The 24093-nt window shown below is 34.4% G+C and overlaps 2 protein-coding genes, 1 long non-coding RNA gene and 1 other non-coding gene across 7 annotated transcripts in view; 2 read left to right on the top strand and 2 right to left on the bottom strand.

Moving 5' to 3' along the window:
* LOC117242438 (pro-resilin-like) overlaps positions 1-8425 on the bottom strand; it is a 31135-nt gene extending 22710 nt beyond the window's left edge. The window contains exons 1-2 of one of the 2 annotated variants that reach the window (XM_033509103.1): positions 8121-8425; positions 6648-6775 (exon numbers count right to left, since the gene is read on the bottom strand). The gene's annotated coding sequence lies outside the window, so the exon portion shown is untranslated. Of the gene's footprint in view, positions 1-6647; positions 6776-7808; positions 7840-8120 lie in introns of those variants that run through there. The other variant, XM_033509105.1, reaches the window with a different exon arrangement.
* Positions 8426-9130: 705 nt separating this feature from the next.
* On the top strand, positions 9131-9323 carry LOC117242645. The gene has a single exon (XR_004495313.1). It is a non-coding gene; the product is annotated as a U2 spliceosomal RNA (small nuclear RNA).
* A 2327-nt stretch (positions 9324-11650) lies between these two features.
* LOC117242407 (pro-resilin-like) lies at positions 11651-18244 on the bottom strand. 3 transcript variants are annotated; one of them, XM_033509021.1, is made up of 6 exons: positions 18155-18244; positions 17711-17768; positions 15473-15715; positions 13097-13414; positions 12663-12942; positions 11651-12138 (listed from the first exon to the last, which is right to left on the bottom strand). In XM_033509021.1, exons 3-6 carry the CDS (start codon positions 15659-15661, stop codon positions 12074-12076), a joined length of 852 nt encoding a protein of 283 aa, XP_033364912.1. In that variant the 5' UTR covers positions 15662-15715; positions 17711-17768; positions 18155-18244; the 3' UTR covers positions 11651-12073. The 3 variants fall into 3 exon arrangements, with proteins under 3 accessions (XP_033364912.1, XP_033364911.1, XP_033364913.1); XM_033509020.1 differs by lacking the exons at positions 17711-17768; positions 18155-18244 and having other exon boundaries at positions 15473-16040; XM_033509022.1 differs by lacking the exons at positions 17711-17768; positions 18155-18244 and having other exon boundaries at positions 11651-12135; positions 15473-16039.
* A 196-nt stretch (positions 18245-18440) lies between these two features.
* On the top strand, positions 18441-23172 carry LOC117242410. Its single transcript, XR_004495258.1, has 3 exons — positions 18441-18589; positions 22617-22892; positions 22971-23172. It is a non-coding gene; the product is annotated as an uncharacterized LOC117242410 (long non-coding RNA).
* The last annotated feature ends 921 nt before the right edge of the window (positions 23173-24093 follow it).

Below are 24093 nucleotides of genomic sequence, written 5' to 3'. Positions count from 1 at the left end.
GATTAGTAATCACTGATTACAAAACATCCTAATATAGCGAGTAAAAAGTTCCTTTTAAACCATCCTGACGGTATTGGTTTGGTGCTTCAGTGATTTCGTTATTCCAACGCAACTTTTGAAAAGGGAAATATAAAAAAGAAATTGTTCTCGATCTTCCAATTATGCAATCGTGATTACTGTAACCCTTGAAACGTAATGACACGGAACGCACACTGTTTAAAAGTTGTGTAATTATAAATGAAGATGGTACAGACGATAATTAATTGACTGACTTTCTACGGTTTTGTACTGTGCTCCTGAGCCTTAATGATGTTATGACGCTTAATTGATTCCACAGAAAATACGTCTGCCCTTTGATCCACTGCAAAACATAAATCATTTCATGGTTATGTTTGATGCCATCTGGTTTTTATCCTATAGCGCAACGCAGTACGATAATGAATCGGCGCGAAATTTAATTTGATGTCAGTTTGCAACATTGCACCTCGTTATTCTAATGATATTGCTATATTCCCCAATTTGTAGAATTAACTTTAATATTAACCTTACCTGGCCTGGTCAAATGACCGGTTTCAAAATTTGATTTAAAATTGTATATTCATTGTTATTTCTTTTGGTCTTATTATCTGATTAATCAAATTCTCAATTTTTCTTAATACAAAAATTTACATAAAGTTAGATGAATTTTGTCTATTGGACTTATTCAGGGTTGCATTCATACTTTTGCAGGTCCTAGGTGCAACATCAATATGGGCTCAAGTTATGTTTTGAAGTTAAGCTTTAAGATGTGACCCTTACAGAGTGTGATTATTCAGACTGCACCTAATACAGTTTTTGTACATGTACAAAGTCGCGTTGCTTCACTTCTATTGTCATATAAGGAGTAGTAACACAGTAATAGAAGATATAGCCTTTTTGAGACACCATAGTTTTGCAATACATCGAGTTATCACTGATGGGACCGAATGGTATATTAATAGCAGATATCTCATCGAAATTTGCCGGATGTCTTGTCGGCGTTCTTTGTTCCGGCCCTTTTTCATCCGTTTACAAAGCGATGGGAACAATTTGATATTTTTCATTCGGCTTTCATACGCGGCATATCCGTCACGGTATACCGGTTATAATCTCATTGTTGGCCTGTAAATTATGCCATTTCGTTTTTCAGCCTTTCTGCTCTCGCTCTAAGACCAAGATTCAATGATAGATCCTGTTAACGATACGTCCATTGGCACAGCGCCGGTCGTGATTACGAAAACTTTATACGCTGGGAAGAGAAGAAACCAGGATCGATAGCCTCTCGATTAATCGTTTCTACAGTGCTTCAGTAGTTGGTACAAATATTGGCAAATCCTCCAGAGAGCTGATGACCAGTAGTATTGTTGATTTTGCAGCACTGATTAATGGCAATATTAATCTAGCTATATTATTATATTATACGTACATATTGCAGAATTCTTTTTATAACACTTGAAAGGAGATTTAATAATATATTTAATAGTAAAGAAGCGGTATACATTATCTTTAATTATCTAAGTTCCTTCCAAGTGTTATCACATTTCTTCAGATACAGTAACATGGTCTTTTTGATAATTAATCGTAATATCTATAGAGCTTTAAAACGCTGTAAATAATCTTCTATAAAATGTTGACAATAATGTTATATAATTTATTATATTTTCTATATGACTTAAAAACAGACTTTTCCTTAGCCTTATGTCATGTTGCTTCACTTCCATTACCATACAATTCTGGCGTATTTATGTGCGTTGTGACTCTTAATTAACATTGTTATATGACACGTGGGAGATCGTGCAAGCTTCCAACGTGTCCATAACCTGTCCAAGATCCTGATTTCGCCGTCGACGTACGGAACACCACCAGTCCGATCGATTCTATTGATTTGCAACCTGATCGAGTGCGATGGAGCAATTACATCGAACAAGATGTACCGCCTTCAGTCCCGTTACTTTTAACACTGTTCTGCATCGTCCAAAGAAATATGCCTCTTGTGGTAGCATAAAAATCACGCCTACGCGAGGCGAGGGGACGTTATGGTTGATTTACTGACGTGGTTCAAAGAGGCTCGAGAACCGACGTACCAACGAACAGCAATTTGTAATTTGTAGTGGCGTTGATGACTCTCATTTGTGACGTGATTATGACCTGGTTGCTATTTCTTTCAGACTACATGGCCTTTTAGGTGATGCAACATGTTGTATACCAAAACCACTTGTTAAAACTATTCCCACTTTCTGGATCATTTTGTTTCCAGGTGTGCTTATGACTTGAACACAAGACTGAGACAATTATTCAATTACTTAAAGACATTTGGAATATTTGTATATACAAGAAATATTGACATATCATTTATTATAGGATTTTTATGTTGATTAATTGGGTCCAAATACATTGGATTTTGTACTATTTAATAATAGTATTTGCTTCAGTATATATGGCTTTTTAGATGAGACTTGCTTGCAGACCTGTGACACTGTTTTCACATTTTATGTCATTTTGCTGCCAGGAGTGATGGTACTTTATCAGTAACTTGAGTACATGTCTGAAATTAATTACATTTAAAAATATTTTGAATATTTATATTTATATATGGATCTTTCTGCAGTTTCTGAATGAATATGGGATTTGGAATATGTGGACTGTATACCTGATGCATGCAGGAAGCTCACAACAGTTCCAGATTAGAAGAATTTAATTCTTTATAAATTTTTATAAATCTCACATTGGGTTTTTTTAATTTATTGTAATATGAGACTTGAAATATTTGGATTGGACAGTTAATGCAGTGAGAAAGTTAAGATGTACTTAATTCTTTGAGAGTTGCTCATAGCTCTTGGCTCTCATGCCTTTCAGTAATCCTGACGACAAGTAGAGAATGTGTTGATCTTGGGACTTTTTAAATTACACTTTTAAGTTCTTCAGATCATTCAAATTGTAATACAAAATTTCAAGAACTAAATTAAAGAGTTCATGTTTTTTCAGAGTTCTTCTCTTTACTTTATTACCTAATAATCTCATAAACCTAACTTTAGGATTACATAGTATCAACTAATATGTGATCCTTGAAAGGCCACTAGAACAGGTTTGCAAAAGTGTTGAAGTAGAAAATACGAAGAGTAAACGTTAAAAAATGCGGAATGTAACAGCATATTAAATACTCTGGAGTTATTATATTAAAATACCTTTCGCCGTGAGAAAGGAAGAAAATTTTTGTTTTGCATTGACCGGCAAATTATACGGAGGTGCTGTAACGCATCTTCGAGACGCATTTAGCGGAAGGTGTTGAGAATATTGGTACTATGAAATGAAATTACGAGAAGTAGTAATTTATTATTCGTCGCTGTTTTAACATCCATCGTCCACTGGTGAACCATGTAATCGTAGGTGATAAAAAAGTAGATAATGAATACTAATATCGAAGGTAAAGGAACACCGTTGAAGCAAAGGCCACTTTAAAGGGCATCCCATCCCATAAGGAAGTCATGGTGACCATCGCTTTCCCTTGGCTCATATGGAAATTATCTCAGTTTCAATTAAGTTAGACTTTTCAAATACTGAAAAATGACAAACAAATTTGTAAATTATATTAATGAAAACATTTTCTTTATATCGTTGGCCTAATTAATCATTCAAATTAGATTGCATTTCTCAACCATCGGACAAATATCATAAAATTTGTAACCCATGTCATATAAATGAACGTACTTGGTTTGTCTTGACCTAATTAATCATCTGGAGTAAATTTACTTTAAGATAGAGACATTACGATGCGAATATGCTTATCAATTTGTTAGGAAGATGCGTTTCAACCGGATGGCGGATTCTTCGTTTACTTCCTGCGCCAACTACGCATAGAAATCTCAATAACAATGATTTATGGCGGTAATCATATCGAGAATCGGGTTTAATGAGCTCAAACATCAAAACAAGTAGCCTTAATGAGGTCTCCTTTGAGAAGATCTAATATCCAGAGATAATCCTCGTTTCTTCTGTTGCGTATTATTCTAATGCAGTGCTTCTCAACAACTAGTTTCCACTCTTCGGTTATATAGATATTGTTGTATGGGACTTGTTACACAACTGAAGCGTCATTCATTTTAATCAAATCTGCTATTAAAAACCTGCCAAAAACTGCCATTAAAATCCAATTAGTTCACGATGAATGATTATACAATAATGACTACGTGTACAGTAATTTAGACTTCATGTGATAATAGTTTATATAGAAATTTGTTAAATACATTAATTCTTTAACGAAGTACTATAATTATTGAACACAGTGCTTTTTGTTGTCAGTTTAAATTTATATTTAAGTATGCCCCAAGTCGTATCATAATAATTTCCAATTATGTAACTAATGTGAGAAATTTCAATTACTATTACTACTACAATTTTCAGATAATTCAAAGTATCGTATCCAAATAGTAATCACACATATTATTACTAATGAAATTTGTAAAAATATGTAAAACATAAGATCCAGGTTTCATCTTTTTAAAAATTATATTCATAATAATATATCATACCACGTGGCGGAGACACGAGTTTGGGAAACACTGTTTTAATGGTTTTCCGTTAAAGTACTCAGTTGGCAACTTTATCGTACATGCGTCCCTTAAATTTACGATTCGCGCGAAGCATAAACATCCTGCCATTATGCGAAGTTCGCTGGAGTATCCCGCCGTCGAGTATTCAAGCATTGTATTCCCTTATCGAGAGGTATCTAATAAACTATCTAATTTCACACGAACTTGACACTTTTTCTCGCAACGGAATATATACTCGTGCGATACGTATCTGCTCATTCTATTCTATTCGCGATTCGTATTAATCCTAACCATCCTTAAGAACCACGAAAAATGTAGAAATTCAAATTTCTATATTCACAAAGATTTCTAACAAATTTCAGATTGATGTAGTGCATTCACTTTGAAGCATTTTTGAGATGACGAAACATTTATTACAATTTTGCCCATTCAGAGGTTAGATTATTATCAAAAGTAAACGAAAATAGAGCAGCGCAGAAAAAATCATTTAATTTCAAAAATATGCCCAATTCGCTTTATACTAATTCAATGTAAAAGTAATTGTAATATGTAAAACGCAAAATATAGATTAAAATGAAGCAAATTGTAAAATTAACAAAGGTGGGCTTATCGTGTCTTTCCTATGTGATCTTCAAATGGAACCATTTGAATTAAATTGCAATTAAGAAGCGAAAAGTGTTCATAATTATAAATTGAGAACTGTGAGAGGTTATTACTAGTAATTCTCCATTGAAACCATTAAATCATAAGTAACAATGACAATCTGAGCTAGAATTACCATAGCAAAAAAGATTGAAAAATAAAGTAATATGTAATCTAAACTCTTGTGGGTTAAGAGGTGAAAATTGAGATTGAAAAATGTAAAAAAATGTTTGGCCTTCACATAATATTCTTGATCATTGTAACATTTGACTGAACAAAATTGCGACCAAATAGTTCTATAGTAATAATAAGATGATTGAAAGAGAGGCTAGGTCAACTGCATAATTCTTACCCATGTGTTCGAATGATCTTGGTTTCGTGAACAAATTGGCCAGGATAACAAGTTCTAATGGCGTATGTTTGGCTTGTTCATCGTCTTTGCAGTACGCGACTCGAAAAGGTCTCGCTGAAATCTGATTGCCTCCCGCGCGTTAAAATCGCAATCAGCTGATCTCGCATCAAGGAACACAATACCAAACAGAATCGTTACGAAATCGAATTTCGATAGCTGTGAACCGTGACTCGCTAAGCGTTTTTGCCTTTCAACCCCCTCTCTGCTTTCTCTTCTTCTACTTATGCGAATCTGATGACTCGTGGCAATTTTTCAAATGTCAGTTGTAAACCGAATTTCAGTTACATACAATGAAATCATCTCTTTTGTGAAATGATAACTGAAAGGTAGTATAAACAGTTATAAGGAAGTAATAAGCAGTTAAAATAAAGAATAATTAAGTAAACCCTTAGAATTCTCTTTCATAACCCGAGTATTAAAATTAGTATGTATATATTAATTCATTTCTGAAATGCGGAAAATGCACAAACGCAAACTATTTTCTCTAAATTCCATTGTATAATTCTGTGCATAAATATCTATAGTCTTATGACAAAGAACTAGAATATGTATATCCATTGAGATCTATTAGTTGAAGTACACGATGGTTGTTAAAGTAGACAAATTTCTTAATTAATCAAGAATACCTGATTATCCAAACATTATTGAAGAAGAACAGATAATCCACTTTTCCTTCCTACTATTCTCTTGATGTTTTAAATAGAAATTGAAATGGTGCAATTACCAAAGCGCAAATAGTATTTAATTAATACAGAATGCTTCATCAGTCAAGGATATTGAAGGAACAGTCGAAGCCTTCAATAGGTAGGAATCGATGAAACATTCACGAAGAAATAGCGAGGGGCAGGATATATACCTGAAAGTAACTAAGACTAATTTGATCTTTGTACCTAGGTTGCAAATAAAATTTACAGTAGAATATAGAAGGAGGTGTGTACGTGTATTAGCCGGATCATGGCCGTAAAGCAAGAGCTCGATCTGTCGAAGCACATGTTGCTTCGACCTCGCGCTCGCTCAATACTTACTCTGGTCTTATGCAAATCAGTCGAGCAGTACGTGCTTGGTGGAATGATGAGCGGTTGGCTAAGGTCATCATCGAGGAAGGTTAGCGAACAGGATCGGATTCATCCCCTTTATTTAGTCGTTTGGATTCCTATGAAAATAATTGGACAACTATTAAGGAAATTATGAAATTGGGGATATTTTGAAACTTTAAGAGAAGTTTCTAAATTAGCAGCATTGGAATTTTTAAGAAAACTATGAAATTAAAGAACTGTTGGAAAAATTAAGAAACTGAGAATATTAAAATTAGAAAACTTTTACAAGAGAGTAGAAGTGCAATAATAAATAATGAAGTAATAAAACATTAAAATGGAAAGTGGAAATGCTGAATGATTTGATGACATAGCGCGGCTGCAAAATGTCAGCGTTTTGTTAATTAGCCGCACGAGCTTAATGAAACCTCAACGGACCGTATAACCATTTAATTATGTGAAATTAGGTCGGAACGGTTGCCACTGGATTCTCACTGTATTTCAAACGACGGAAGAGGAATGTCGTTTGTCGTTTGCCGCGCTTAATTAAAAATCATGTATCCTAATTAATCATACTACGACTGCATAACGCCATTATTCAATAACAACGATCATTACATAACCTCACATAATTAAAATTCATGAGAAACAATAGTCAAGTTCGTAACAATGTACATATACATACGTATAATAATAATATACAGAGACAAATTAATGTTTAATTTGATATTAACTTTCCTAACCTATTCACGAATAATAATATTTATCGTACCATCCGTACATTTCAATATTTTTGGATATAACACATAATACAAGCCTAATACAATTGTTATGATGAGTAATTATTTCAAATTATTAGATTTTATCTTTAGTGAAAATAGGATTTGCCCAAGCTTGAATCAAGTAGTACATATGTGCATAATCTGAAAGTGAAGTGAAAAATAAGAATTATAGTAACAATAATAGCTTCTGAATTTCGTAAGAAAACAAATTTACAAGACAAGAAGACAGCAAGCTTTAAAACCATCGTGTCTTAATTGATGATTGACGATAAAACTCTTTACAGTAATAAAAGTAAATTCTACCGTGTAGCAAATCACGTTTGTCACTTCGCTACAAGTGCATCTTTATCATGCACGCGGTAATAATTACCTTAACTAAAGGACAACCATGCCCGTGTGAAAGTAATACTAAAATTACTATAGCTTTGAGGGGTGGGGGCAATGATCACCCTTGCACCCCTGCTGTTTATTTCCTCACACTATTGACTTGAAGATTATGCAAATATCGATAAAATCTCCATTTAGTATTATTTATCACTTTTAATAAATAATTTGTCACTTTAAATAAATAATCAAACTAAGGGGAATATAATATTTAGAAATAAATAAATCTCGAAGCTAGACACGTAGATTTCTAGGTTATTCATTTCAATTTTGAATGATTAAAAATGGTATAGCGTACCTGTGATTGGAAAAGTGGCATAAGGGAAAAGGAGATATGTAGAATAAAACAATGGACATCTTCGACCATTCACCCATTATCGGACTCTCCCCCAATCTAACGAATCATGTGATTCGACACGGACGATACTTAAAGGTAACTCCTTCCGTGACATTAAAAAGGCACTCCCAGGCTCTTGTTGCATCGGTCCCTTTGCATGACTAGTTTCACACGCTATGTCGGATGTAGAAACAGTACCGGTAACGCTATTTCTTTTGTATAGTACACCTCTCCACGATATCGGGAACAGATCTTCCTGTCACCTTTTAGACTAAATACTTAATAGAACTCGACAATTCAATAATTATAACTATCGAGATAGTGTAAAATATAAATAAAAATCTATAGTTTTATTATTACTTACGGTCTATTTTTTAGGAGATTCAATGATTTTTAATAAACTTTTTTCTTAAACTACATTTTTCCAGATATCTTTTATTTCGATTTCTATAATAAGTTGCAGACTTTAGTCAACAACGATGGTAATCTTGCAATTTCAGAAACTCACATGTTAATTTATTTTATTTCAATTATACTACATATGATACATACTGCTAAAAGTAATACACTAACGCTATCTACTAAGATTTCTAAGAACTTATTATTAGCCGTGTATTAAAATTTAATTCTATCATGGTAACATCAAAAATATTCAAACTTTCGAGTTTTCAGTTTTTCAAATTCTTAAATTTTACGATTCCCAGATTCTCAAATTTTTTGATTTTTCAATTGTCAGCTTACAATAATATCGCATTTACGTAATTTTTAGATATAACAAATTTCTGTTTGGTTTGTAATAGGTAGAAATATCTATTCATATAACCCCTCGCACTTACATATATACTTATGCCCTATAAATGAAGTAAGAAAGTTCATATTCACGCCGCTAGGAGGTGCATTCCAATGAAACTTTCTCACTAGAGAGATTAAGGGGCAGAGTCGTTAAATACAAACAGAAAACTAAAATCGTTATCGCTTCTCGGCCTGATGGCTAAGATCAAAGTGTAGTATCTGTTCTTATCAGCTTAATATCTGATACACTCCCCATCGGGGAGTCAGAATATTAGTCTGATTTTTGGAATTCGGCGGAGTCGGCGGGGCTCGCTCCTCCTCTGCCACGGGTCGGCCCGGCATTGCAGTGCTGCTGGGATTGGCCCTACTTGTTAATTTATAAACAAAAAGTATATTTAATATTGTGGTAATTTATTTATTTACTGCTCCGGCAGTTTACTATTTCTACCCTTGATCCTCCACATTTCCAAGCTGAAATTTTTGTTCCTGTATAAATGAGTAAAGTTATTTAATTCCCTGCTCTGTCTATGTTTAGAAGTTGTCATATTTATATTTGCAAAAACCACTCAACTAATCAAACTGGAATTAATTGTCCCCGTTAGTGTTTAATTTATTTAACTATATAAATGTTTGCAATAAATAAATGGGGTCTCATTATCGTAATTCGTGAAATAGGTGATGATTTTATTTTATACATATTGTCTTGAGCTTCTTAAGATGAGAAAAGGATAAATGTAACAAACATTTCTCGCTTACTCTCGCTATATCTTATTTATGGTCATCGTTAATCGATTTGAAGTAATGAAGAATGATGTTGAGGTTAAATTATTCGAATTTCGGTGAATTTACTTTATTGGAATTTAAATAAGAATTACCATGATAAACTTTTCTTTTGCGCTCATCTCTCGTGATTTGGGTGCTAGTGACATCTGAGCTCGCGTAAATTAACTGTATTCACAATGCTCAGTAGATAGAGATAGGAGAGAGTAGACAGGATCGACGTGACGTTAAAAGGTACTTTGTGTCTCAGGTGTGAAATACCGATTTGTCAAAAAATTAATGGTTTTTATACCCTCTGCGATTTCCTGCGACGAACATAGTAATTAACTTGGAATATTAGTATTTTATAATGATCTATATCACAAGTAATTGTTATTGCAATACTTTTTTAAGATCTACAATTAGGGATTATCACAGATGCGATATTTGTGACGTCAGCCTCATGCTGTTTTACCAGCAAAATTACTAAGAACTTTTATATTGTCTAATTAGGATGATACAATCGCAAAAGTAACGTTTTAAAGATGCAATTGATTTACAAGTAGTAGAAAGTTGAAACAGTAGGAACTTCTTTGTCAGAAATTATTTGAACATACATTTTTTAACATATCTTCAACTGTTATGTAAGAAATTAGTCGAAAGACTTCAAAACAATCGCGTTTACAGTATGTTCTATATATTTGGAAATGCCAAACTCGGGTGTTTTCATCCTGATGTTTAACGACCATATAAAGAATAACCGAGTACCCTCAGCGTCGCAGCTGCGAAAACATCGAAGCCCGTTAGCCTGTGTAGTTTGAGACATCCTCAAATAGCTCCACTATATTTTTTTGGAATCAGGGATAACGGAACCAAAGCAGTCACTATGAACGCTTGCTACATGTTTACATGCAACATTACAATGCTTGATACTAAGGACATTCGTACCAAGTACCATGATCATATCCTTTCCTATAAGGAACGGATTGCTCCGACCCATCGTGGTACATTGCTTGATGCATGTATTCCATGGCTTGATTCAATCAGCAGCACTGTCTAAAACTGTCTTCCCGCATATCCTCTACATTATAGTGATTATTTGGGCAAAACGGTCCAAATCCGGAACGGTTCCTTGAATTTCGGAAGTAGCTTCTGACTTGCGCTCATGGCAGGTTCACTGGTCCGCTGTACCAACACCAGTTCTCCTGCGGTATACGTCTAGACGTCTCTGCTCCAATCATATTCGTTCCTTCTGCATCCGCTGATCCTCCATGATATGCAGCGCTATACCATTTCGTAGCCGGGTCAAATCCAAGTGGTCGCGGCGGCGTTTAGGACGTGTTTAATACCGTACGTGTCGCAAAATATTTCGCGAAACTACGAATTCACATTTTATACTTGAGGCATAAGCTTTCCATCAAGTAGGTATCACAAACTTTCCTACTCGTTGTCCTAATAATTAAAGTCGTGGATAAAACGTACGTTGAGCATTCGATCTTCAGTAGCCGCTGGAGAATTCCTGCGTCTCGCAGAAGAAGAATGCTACACAGGAAAAAAGGACTGATGAGTGAAATAAAAGAACGACGAGACGCAGTCACTTATCTGCTGTCGGTAATGCTACGGTAAGGACTATGAATTTAGGAGAAGATCAGGGGAGAGAGACCACGTGTTATCATGGTTTCAGCTGGAATATATTTAGAAATATAATTAATATGTTGATATAGCACGCATGTAAGAAAACAATCGTCTAGCATTCGTTATCCTTGGTTATGGCAAGAGAAAGAATAAGTAAGCATATTGTGCTGGCATAAACTAGTCCATCCTCTTGGGGTATCGTGGGCTAACGGGCCCCAGTAATATATTAAATTTTACTAATTAATTCTGTTTAATATCGGAGTATTCGGTGATGTTTTATGTTAAGAAATAAATAAAGAGAAAAATTAAATAGAAAGAGTATTTCATTCGTGTATTACATTAAGCTCGTATAAATACATACACAAATATATAAGTTCGACAATCGCTTAGCAGAAAGTACAAGCGTATGTATGATAATATAAAAATTACCATGTACAAAGTATAAAACGTATACATAAAAATAATAACTACGCGCGTATACGAAACGTGCGTTGAGAAAGAAGAGATTAAATTATCCTAATCGATACATAATTATATATGTCGTTAAATACCAGTGGAGGTGATTATATATAAATGTGCATGTGACTGAGTGGTGTAAGTATATTGTGTGGTATTAAGAAGTAAAAAGCTGTAAAAACGAGGGAGGTCCGTGATGGTTGTCGCCGAGCATTCGGGAATTTGTCAGGTTTTTCTTTCTTTTTTCTATGGCGATGAATGTTGGGGCCGATTTATTTCCGATAGTTGTTACGTGGTGGAAGATATTGATTGCTGGCTCCAGGTCCGCCTCCAGCTGCTTAAAATCCATATTTTATTCGTTATTCAAACAGAAAATTGTAAAATAAAATATTACACATTCTTTTAACGAAATTATACACGATTCGTAATTTAAACAGCGCTGTAACGATGAAATTATGTAGTAGCGCCATCTATAAAAGGGTTATAGAACTGGTATGTTATCTTTACAATAAGGGGCAGAAGGAACTTCTTTACCAATTCTTATATATACAAAGAAAATGCAAATAAAACCTTAAATATTCTTTAATATTAAAAAAAGCTCCGTCATTTTGAAAATAAATCTACTGACAGAATGTTTTTAATGTAATCTAAAAGTTTTCAATCTTCAAATGCTTTTAAATGCTTCCGAGCGCCTACACTATACTTCATACTGTATATCAGTTTAAAATACAGGAATTGTAAAATTGCAAGAAATTGATCCTTCTTCAAATGTTAAGGTAATATTTTATAATAGTCTATATTATTAAAATTAATGCGAAGAATATAATATATAGTATTGTACATGATTAAAAATATACTTACGTGCTTGATAGCCACCTTGGAATCCTCCCGCACCTCCTTGATAAGCAGGTGCTCCATAAGCACCAGCACCAGCACCTGCTCGAGCCTGTCCTTCGTATTGAACATCAGCAGTGTATCCATTCGCGTCGTCAGCCATGTATTTTACGATTTGTGTCCTCGAGTCCGGTAAGAGCACTCTATATTCCCCTGTTACCACGTTACCGTCACTGCTCTCTCGTTGAGAGTAGTCATTGCCACTAGGGGGATCGTATACCTCATACTGGAAGCTGTATGGTTGTGGCTACAAAAATAAAATATTATCAATTATTTTTTAAAATTCTATTCAAATTCTAAAACTAGATATTATAGATTACTATAAATATGACATTATCGCGCTTCTTTTTTAATTGTAATCCTATAAAATTCTGTTCAAATACAGAAATTGTTGAACATACTCTTCCATAATCGCGACCCTGGCCTCCACCACCACCACCTTGGTAGCCTGCATCACCACCGAATCCAGGAGCACCATAAGTGCCAGATGGACGTCCACCAAAACCAGCGTCTCCACCAGCTCCTGGAGCTCCGTACAACGCATTGGGTCTCCCCCTAAAACCTCCTCCTAAATCTCCAGACAATCCTCCTGGACCACCGAATCCAGCTCCACTGGGTCTGTTGTACTGATAACCACTTCCACCGGCGCTACCACCCGGCAGCAATCCAGCAAGTGCATCACTAGCAAAACACGATAGCAGCAATAGCACTTTCGTTAACTGAAACAGAATAATTCCACCCTTATTTAAAAAATAAATATTTATTGTTTGAAATAGGAAATGTGATATGAAAATATAGATTGGCTGGCCTATAATAGCTGCATAACTGAACTTTGTTAGCATTTGAATCTTCCTGTACATTAGCTAATAATATTAAATTGATAAGTGATATGGTATATGTAGACTTGTATTTTCCAAAATTCACTTTTAGGGATTTACTTGATTTAGTATGAAATTGTTTACTATTTTGTGACAGAATTCATTAATTGATATCTTGTAACTCTTGGAAAGATTCATTAAAAGTATCTTTCTTAATACCTTCAAGACCTTGACTAACAATTTCTCTTAATTAATGTTTCAAATCAAAGATTTCCAAGCTAATATCAATCTCCTCAAAAAAGTAATAATATTTTCATCGGTATTACATTTAATGGTAATCTACAGCTAATCAGAGATTATAATCAGTAATATATCCTTAAGTTTGATACATCTTCCCTTGAATCATTTATGGAATTACTTCCTCCAGGCATGAAGCAAATAATCAAGTACGCAGAGAGAAACTTGCAGAACAAGCAGTAGCCTTGCATCACTAAATTTTGCAACATCTATGTAACAATAACATATCCAATAAACCATATTCTTAATCAAGAAGCTACGCAACTTACAATTATCACAACTGTAATATCAGGAACAACTACAACAGAGCAACCAAAATGGATTAGTTATGAAACCAGACTGAAATATCTGTCCAATTCGTGGTAAACAAATACAAGGAGCGTGACGAAGATTCTTACTATATCTGTCAATTCAAATTCATCCAATGAAGAAATATTTGCTTAATGTTTGTTGTGCCAAGTGGAACATGTTAATATAAATTCTATAATGCAATTGCTCAGAGGGGGAAACTATTTCTCTTCTGGAATAGGATTAATAACGACATGCACGATAAACCTATTGCCTGATTTCGACATTGGACGTCATTAGTACTGGCGACAAAAAGAATTGAGAAAATGCAAACGCCGAGTTCAATGGAAAGCTTGAAATATCGCGTGCCAATGATTTACCAATGGCGAAATTAATGTTCCACTGAAATCAGGGATGATTACTGAAGACGAGCGTGTCTTCTTCTCGTTTTGAACATTTATTGATGCACGTGTCTAGGGAAGTGAATGTTCCATCCAGCTCTAAGCACGTGGAACACAAGTAATAACTTTGAACTGGTTCAGGAAAATTGCAAATCAAAATGAAAAGATCATTCTATGTATGTACTTTGACTGAGTCTAGTTTCACAGAGCTCCAACTCATTGGAGGTTCGACTTAACTACCTCAGACCTTTGTATTCTTTATAGTTCGACTTTTGGAATTGGATTTTTTGTGATCTTTCAATTGTAGGATTCGATATAAGTTTCAATTAAGTATAATAAATAATATAAGAAATAATATAAGAGAGAGAAAGAGATAAGAAAGAAGTTTGGGTATTTTGTTTTATATTATGAAAGATGAGAGTTGGAAGATTTCTTTAGCTAAATTCTTAGTGAAATTTTAGTTGCTACTAGTTAGTCATAACGAGTTGTATAACTTGGAACATTCAGCTTAATCGCCAATCTTGACTTACCAAACTTCACTTTCAGTCTTCACTGCCAGTCAGAAATTAAAATTTCTTGACCAAAATTTAAAATTGTAAAGAATGTAACGATAGTCTTAAATTTTCAATTGAATGAAGCTTAGAGACCTGAAAGAGGCCTACAGTGACCTACCAAGTGTGAAGACTAAATTTTCAATTCAAGAAACATACAACTTCTTTGTCAGGTTTGAAACTCATCTGAAAATCTCAGATCTCATGCTGAAAAATATAATTTCACAATTTAAACCTGAAGAATATGACTTAAAGAAGAAACATAATTTTAAACAATGAATAACATGAAAGAGCTATGAAATCAAATAGTCTGCACCCTAACCAAATATTCTCATGTCCAGAATTAGTATCTATAAATTGGTATCTATACCGTTGCGTTACCAGAATGATGATTAGTAACCATAACCGGGAGGATAACCTACCTGGTGGTAATTCATATTGGTGTTATGAGCGAAGACGCGAAGCGAACTGAGAAGATGATCCACGGACGAGTTTATATACCATCCGGACCCTTTGTTACAGTTTATCCTTAGCGCTGCATATCCACGTATTAACCAGTATGTATTAGAATGACCGGCTATGGGTGTGGGAGGTGGAGAGGAGCAGCGCATCTTCCCTTCACTCTCGGTGATGCATCATGGGAAGAGATATCCCGTTGATGATGACTGAAACAGCTTTAAATTTTAATTGGATCCACGCACGTGACTCCTTGATCGCCTGGATCATTCGGCTGTCCAAAGAGCCTCGGGTTCCAGCTAGTAGGAGGTCTCTCAACGACCCTCTTTCCAATCCCTGGGGAACCCTCATGATCTATTGGGTTTTGCAATTTTCTTGTCGACAATTTCCTTCGTTTTTTCTTGCATATAGTGACGTTATATATTTGCTCTTTTTTAATTAATTATTCTTGTCTAGTAGGTGTTTGTTGTGTTTGTTATTAGTGTTTATTGTTACGGAAATGTTGAAGTTAAATTAACAATTTTCACTCCTTCGGTGCTTGACATTTTTTGTTCATTTTAACACAGAATGTGTTTTATTTTTTCACAGAAAACTCTCTGTCATTTTTTCTAATTTATGAAAATATTTTTTCTGTGCCTAAAATAGCTTTTTGTTTGTAATCAAAATTTTATGGGGTTACCCAAGATACGTATGAAATAGATGAGTATAAATATATATGAGATGTAGATTCTATGAGTTACTTGGAATGTAAGCGTATGCTTTGACACCTGGAAAAGTCATAGAGCTGTTCTACTCGCGTTGCACAACCCGTAGTAAATCTCTTTGTCAACGTTACGATATGAAGGCGATTCATCCGCCGTGGAAAAAAGGAAGAAACGGAGAAAAAAGGATTTCAATCTCATCCGAGTGCTCAAATGTGCTGAACCAATTACTAACTTGTAATACGAATGAAAGGTGGATGAAGAAATAAGCTTGTTGCATGGTGATCGAACTGGTAAAAGGCAGAAAATAAAGGAAAATCTCGTCTGTTTTAATGCCTCCATAAAAACATTGAAACACGTATCATATAAAAAATAAAAATGCAAGCTACCATTCCAACACCAGAAAATTCCAGTTATCTTATAAAATCGAAAATTAATTTCACGAACTTCTATGAAATATTTTTAACTAGATATTTTCCCATTTTTCCTATTTAACAATCGTTTATGAAATCAATCAGATGAAAATATGGAAGATCAAAAGTTTTCTAGATATGTACAGTGATTGACAAGTTCTCCTGTACTTTCACTCAGATAGAATGTGACCCTGTTTCAATATTTGGCAATAGAAGCACATCGCTGTTAACTGTTCCAGTCAAAGACTGCTCCTACGTAAGGTTTTGCAATTTTTTGCTATGCCAGCCTGTCCACTAAACATCACTTTCAATCAACACCAATACACATAATCTAACATTAGGAATTAATACAAGTATGAAGTAATACGATATATTTCTTCGGTAGACCAATTATCTAATTTATTTTCCTTATTATGGAAGAATTTGAATAAAGTGGTCACCAAAAAGATATACGTAATATAGCTTTAGTTGCTTATGTAACATATTAAGATTTCCAAGAAAGCTACCATAACGGTATTCAGACAGAAAATTGTCAACGTCCAGTTAATCGGATTTGCCCCTGAATAGTACATGTAATTGCGTGTTCGCTAGTACTAATGAATTCCACGATTGTACGCTGTTATATCGTTATTAACAGAATGAGAAATCTTTCACCAGGAGGATTACGATCTACGCGTGAGTATTTTTAAGGATCATCCTGGTAGTCGAGGCTGAATATTTTCTTAATTGCACCTTTTCTTCTGGTGTCGTTTCTTTTCCACTTTCAGCTGCCTGGAGGTTTAATGATTCAATTAAAGTTCCCCGAGTCGATGTGTACAACGTTGTTGTTGTTGTGTATCGATATCGAATCGGTCGTGCCGTTGTTGATCTGCCGCAGGTATGATCCTATAATTCCGCGCTGTCATAAATCTAATAGTATGGAATAGAAAACTTGCTGTCCCTGTTTAATATCTCTGATCGATCTACCTGTGAACTTTAGAACGACGCCGTGGATCTGGCATGAAATTTTCAATTCAAATGCAGCAATTTTGACTGAACAAAGTATTCCGAAATCATTTTGTGGAAGTATTCGATAATGTAAAGTACTTACGCGAATTGGTGGTCGCAACGATGAATGCCATCTTACAGGCGTCAGTATTAAAGTACATCTGTTATTGATACAGAATTGGTTAAATGGAAATAATATTCGTTGATTGAATCGTTTGAATACACAATTAACAATTTCATCTCAGCTATGAATTGTTCTGGTAGTGATATGTTTAGGTAGGACCTATTTGTTATTGATCACTTTTTTAAACCATTCTAAGGATATATGTTATATATAAGTATATACATATATATATTGCTGAAATATATATAAATATACATATAATCTCAATTTTTATAAATTATTGCTTAAATATTAATATATGATTGTTCGTAATTTTAGGATCATAAATAACAATAAAAGTCATTAAAATATTAATTGCAATGACTGCGTTCTGTATTATAGAAGAGCAATTCCAAGAGAACGCGTAAATTTGTAGCAAGTTACCAAATCTATACTATAGGACCCTCGATTCACACAATGGCAGAAACCTTCACTGAGGAAATACGTTCGTTGAACATGCTAGGAGGTTACGTGGTCCGAGTGAAAGAAACCCAATGGTATGATCTCGATCCATAGAAAGTGGTAATTTATGGTTAACGTTGGCGTTAATTCACTTGAATAGCATCCTAGTTACACATGCAAGCCAAATTGGCATCCCTAGGACGCGTACAATTATTCTAACCACTCATATAACGACTATAGAAGTTATAATTGTTGGTATTTCTCTCTGTTGTATTTATATTCGTCTTAATAAGAAGTTCATTAACTGGTAGAAGCCATCATAAACAACAATCAGATTACGAAAATGATCAGGTCGAATTTTTTCATGGTGTCAAGACTGATTGTCAGATCTAGCAGAAGACTCGTGGCGAATATGGGGTAACTATCTGGAGCTATTTCTCTATTCAGAAACTTGACTGATGCCAACTAACCTAATCATATGGAACAGTTTCTAAACGATTTCACGCATTCACTTCGCGGAAAACATTAACTCATCTCCAATTGACGCGTTTACTCCCTCAATAAAGCGATCTTCACATCTATTTCTATGATTTGTTCCTCATCAGACATCGTCTCCGCTTATTAGCATGTTCTTTTCAATGAAATTACGAGGTATTGTATCCACGAGATATTAGAAGTACTTTTGCAACTAAATTTTTTCTCAAATTATAATAAAGTTTTTAACAATTATTTTTAAAGCGGATAATTTAAAAAATTAAAGTTTGGAAGTTCAAAATTAGAAGATCTGAAATTTGAAGTTTAAAAGATTAAAATTGTTGAGGTTATTCGATATGTAAACAGAGAAAACACGTGGATAAATTGTAAGGCAGAAAATATATTTAAATAGAAGTGTAATTATAAGTAAGAATACAATTTAAGATGGTCCAGATCCGCACGCTAGCTGTGTTACCCAATAACTGAAAACCCCGAAGCCAACGTCGCCTGTCTACTGTTTATGGTCTGACTTCGTCGCAGTCTTTTGTCTACGCGCTGTCGCTGGCTTCAGTGCTTGAGAAAATTAAAAAGACCAGATGTAGAGTTTTCTTAGAAGTGGTAATCACTTCAACAAAAATTGTAATTATTAATCTTGTAAATTTAGATTACAAATACTTTCCAAATCGTCTAGAATTTTCAAGTAAAATAATTTAATATTTTTTACAATAATTTCAATTACATATCTAATCTGTAGGTTCTTGTGAAATTTTGACTATTCGAAAAAATGAGATAGAATGGAACGTACATATGAAGCCATGTATAACAGTTAAATCGCAATAATGAGGCCAAATAGTATGGCAAATAATCATACGAGCCGAATGACATGATCGTCATCCAACACTACTATTATATTCGTTTCGTAAAACGTATTACTAGCTCAGGATTGCCGGCAGTTACTTAAATCGCCAAACGTAGGCGATTCTTACAACATGCTCGAGCACGCGGGAATCACTTTCCCCGCAACCCCTTATAAATTCACCATTAATTCCTCCTTCCAGCTATTTGAGTAAAATATCAATTTTTAATCAATGATTCAAATATAAAAATTATATCCTTCGAGATTCCTAATTACATGTGTGACTATAATTACTACAGAGCTAAAAACTATAAGGTCAGTGCAGAAAGAAATACGTTTGGCTGCTATAATAATAACCAGTCTCTATTTAAACTTGTAGCTAAAAGAATTTTCAGCTATATTAGTCACAATCATCAAATTATTCACTTTTTTTCACAATTATTCACAAAACTGGAATGAGAGAGCAGAGAGAAGACTAATTTGTCTGTGTTTCCAGATGATTAATGGAATAAAAATGATAAAGAAAACACACAAAAATCACTCAGATACAATAAAAAGCGCAAAGTCGATACAAAGATATATATAAGGCTCTCAATGCAGAATTAATAACTCTTTTATTCATGAAGTAGCTGATTTGTTGAACCTGTAATCAGCTGTTATGAATATATTCCTTCAACTACTACATAGGGGCTTTATTGTATTTACAGAATTACAACCACACGACGATGAATAGTACAAAACGTCCAGGAATGAATATTGAATGGATCTGTCATAAACTTGTCCCAAAAAAGCATCCAGTAGCCATACCCAATCACTCAGGACACCTTTACTCTATTTATAATCTCACTAAGTTATTCAACCTTGAAAGGATCAACCAGCAAATCGAAAAATCACTTGAGTTCCTATTACGAAGATAAAGGGATCACACTAAATGACCTACAGGATCAATAGTTTCGCAAAACAACTCATAGTAGTCTCTATAGTACACACATGGTTAGACTATACCAATTTGCTATAATGATTCGCCTTTGGCATATTTACAGCCGCTAATTCGTTTCCTAATCTGATTTCGTAATTTCAGTATAGTGTTGCGTTATCTTGAATAGCCGATACAGGCTAGTCTGTGACGAGACACTTGATTAGTCCCGACATAATTATCGCTAATTATAGCTGACACAGTGAAAATGAGTTCGGGGTAGAGGCTGGCCTGCATGGAAGCTCGTGTCCCATAAGAGCGCCCAGATTCTGTCTTTCTCTTTCTAATGTTTGCCACGGAATCACGGAGTGAACGTTTTGATGCACCGTCTACTCCGTAATCGGGGATAAACGGTAATTGTGTAATCGTTGCGATGCGGAAGACGTGTGGAGCCTTCTGCATATGCATGCATGTATGCAGAATGCACGTCTCTCCTCTTTCTCTCGATCGGTGTTCTAACTTCGCTCACGGAAAACCCTATAATCGACAGCTTTGTCTTCTGGTGGTTAACTACTGATGCAACTTACAGGTTATACATCCTGAGGGTTGCTCTCGGATTCTCTCAATGGGATTGAAGCTGCTGGAATCTTTTTTCTAATTTATCCTAGTAAGTATCAACATCAGATTGACACAACGTTTTACTTTCAAATTTTGTGATTTTCATCTCTGATGTTCAAAGTTGTTCGTAGGTCTTCCTACATATAGTTTATTATTGATTGAAAATATGAAAGATATATGCTAATACCCATCCATTATGCTACAGGATATTTCAAAATTACCAAAGTCTTCACAAGTCAACAGAAAAATTCCTAGGTATCATATTGTAAATTGTAAAGGATAACAACACAGAATAGAAATGTCTAAGGACAAAATCTGAGACAGTGAAGAATCTCTGAGGTGTTCAGAAGTGATGAATGTTTTCGAGGCTTCATCCTCGTTTCGGCCGTGGTTTTTTCACGGTGAATCCAGAGCATTAGAAGCATATTCCAATCATTATCCACGTTCCTTTGCAACGGCTAACGTCTTTCATGTCGAAGCACCGGCGAGATGTACATACGTACTCTTTAGTCGAACGCATTACCGATTACGCCATCGTTCTACGAAACCTTTTTCGCAACTTTATCCCATCCGTATTCACCCTCGCAACAAACCATGTATGAATAAGACGTATCCGGATACCATTGATTGTTACTGAGCCTCCTTCGACTTCTCTCACACTACATTTTTTATCATTTGTCACTTGTATATCTTGTAAAATGAAATTTTACTCATCTATTTACTGATGAAATATGAGTTGCGCTAATTAAAGGACTTTTATAAATCCTTTCTTATAAATTGAAATTTTATTAATTTATTTATTTTTGAATTGTGAATTAAATTTGTTAAGGAATTTTTTTATTCGGTTCTCTTTTTCATGTGGTAACTTTTTTAACGAATTGTTGAGAAAAGTTTGACTTGAGAAGCGAAACAACTACAAGTTTAAGCCATTAACAAACATTCTGTTTTTCTATGGTAATTAGACTGACAGGTTCTTGGCTAAAACAAAAACCAGAAAGAGTCATAATTACAGGTTTTTGATGTTTCTTTTCATATAGTCCTTGAATCTTTAACAGGTTACTAACTAAAGTCAGTCCATAAGAATTAGTATCATATTTCTAGATTTGTTATATTTCCTTTTATATGCTATTGGCTAGAGACCTATGAAACAGATAACAAGAACTATAAATTTTAGATATAGTTACTTTTTCTTACATAGTTATTGCTTCTTCTCCCTAATTTTTCAAGATTTATCTATATAGTACCAAGAAACTTAAACTTAAATCCTTCCCTCCTAATAAATGTGTCTACATATTACCCACTTCTATATCAAACTATTTATAAGAATAATACACGACAATTAAGGAGAACCATAATTATTGTCCAAAAATTGTAAGAAGATTCATAAACATAAATCATATGCTCTTTCCCCATAATATCTATTTCCATATTGAACTATTGTGAAGAACAGTATACATAATTAGTAACAGCTATAAATCTAAGTCATCATCTTGTGTAGATTACAAAAGACATGTCAAAAATTAAACTAAAACATCTACTTTTCCTAATCCAAAATCAACTGACAATTGTTATTCTTGCAGGTCACTATCAGATCCAACAGAGCTAACATCTGATCGTCAATCCAGCATATTTATTGCATCGTAGAAGTACCAACGTAACGCGTCTCTTCTCACTGACCGTTCTCCGACAGTTTTAAACGAAGTCAAGGAAATTAACTTTAAATGGAGCGTTGGGGCTCGCAGAAAGCACTTTCAAAACTGTTGTAGCACCGATTAAACCAGCAACTCATCTTTCACGTCGGCCAATCTTAGACCGCGAATCAGACGCATCCTATCCGATTACGTCACGTTGTTTTCGTAAGTTCGTTCTAACACACGCTACAATCAAAGAGCCTTTTTGTTCTCCGCTTCGCTCACCTTCACCTTTGCTTTCAGTCACACATCCCCTGTCACCGGTGGAAGGACAAAACTGCTCGTGTTTGTCCTTCCTGTTTCTATGGGGCTCAGTTCTGCGTCTTCAATGCGAGAGATTAGTTGAAAGTTTAATCATTATTGACTTTAAAAATAGGAAAATAAAAGATTTTGTGGTTGAGTTAAGTAATTACTTTAACCCACATATTGAAGTCTTTACATTTTTGTTTTAAAATAATAGTAATTGTAATTATTATATATTAGGTACATCGTTTTTATTATTTTATTTTTATGCGGTGAATTATTGGCTCATGTCAATTTTAATATACATAATATAGACGTATTAAGACATATGTAGGTATGTATGGTATTTCAAATGGGTTAGTTACTAATACGTCCTTAATCATCGATTTAGGACTTCCAAATAAGTTTTAGAGCTAATAATAGCTAGATCATACTGTAGCGATATATTTTTATGGTTCTAGACCATAATAAAATGCAAAATCCAAAGAATGTTTATTTCTATTGAAGACCTAATAATACACGACGTATATTAATCCAATCCGTTAATGTCGTGGATGCTCAAAAAGGAACTCGACGTTATGCGCTCATTTATCATATATCAGTGTTTCGTATGAAACGAACTGATTTTACGCAGCGTCTAATGATTAATCGACTATCATTAAAATGAATCTCGCAAACGATAGGGGAATTGTCATTACGCCTACGCGAGTATTTATCTGCAGATACGTAATAATCGTACAAAAAATAAATAAATAAATAAAAACTAAAACTCTTTTCTAAAAGAATTTACTTTTTTTTGAGGACTAAGTATAATGTCTACAGTTTAAAAGTTAGGATGAATAGTGATGTCAGTCAGTTTAGTGTACTTGACTATTTTGACACGTCGTGGAATCTCATCTGGGACGCAATTTAGATGTTACAATATCAGAGAAAGCGTCCTCTCAAGCGCGTGCCATGTTCAGGCTTCCTGGTGACATAATATGAAATAACATCGATCGAAACTCGATCCATTACGGATGCTTCTCAAAACGTATCCAGATTATTTTTTTCTGCGAGGAATGAAACATTTTTCAATCAGGTTTCGTTCTTCTTACCTACTCGATACATCAGCATGACGCCAACT

The sequence above is a fragment of the Bombus vosnesenskii genome, unplaced genomic scaffold (genome assembly GCF_011952255.1).
Source record: "Bombus vosnesenskii isolate JDL3184/JDL3185 unplaced genomic scaffold, Bvos_JDL3184-5_v1.1 scf7180000016274, whole genome shotgun sequence".
In the NCBI taxonomy this organism is placed as follows: Eukaryota; Metazoa; Arthropoda; class Insecta; order Hymenoptera; family Apidae; genus Bombus; species Bombus vosnesenskii.
Note: the sequence above shows the minus strand (reverse complement) of the source record. Positions and strands in the feature narration are given on the sequence as shown.

Bases quoted from the DNA above. Each gene is read 5' to 3' on its own strand.
- LOC117242407 (XM_033509021.1), bottom strand. From the start codon at position 15,661: ATGCGCTGCTCCTCTCCACCTCCCACACCCATAGCCGGTCATTCTAAT. The intron at 12,943-13,096 runs GTATGTTCAACA...TTATTTTTGTAG, and splicing joins AGGGTCGCGATTATGGAAGA to CCACAACCATACAGCTTCCA. The intron at 12,139-12,662 runs GTAAGTATATTT...ATGGATTTTAAG, and splicing joins CCAAGGTGGCTATCAAGCAC to CAGCTGGAGGCGGACCTGGA.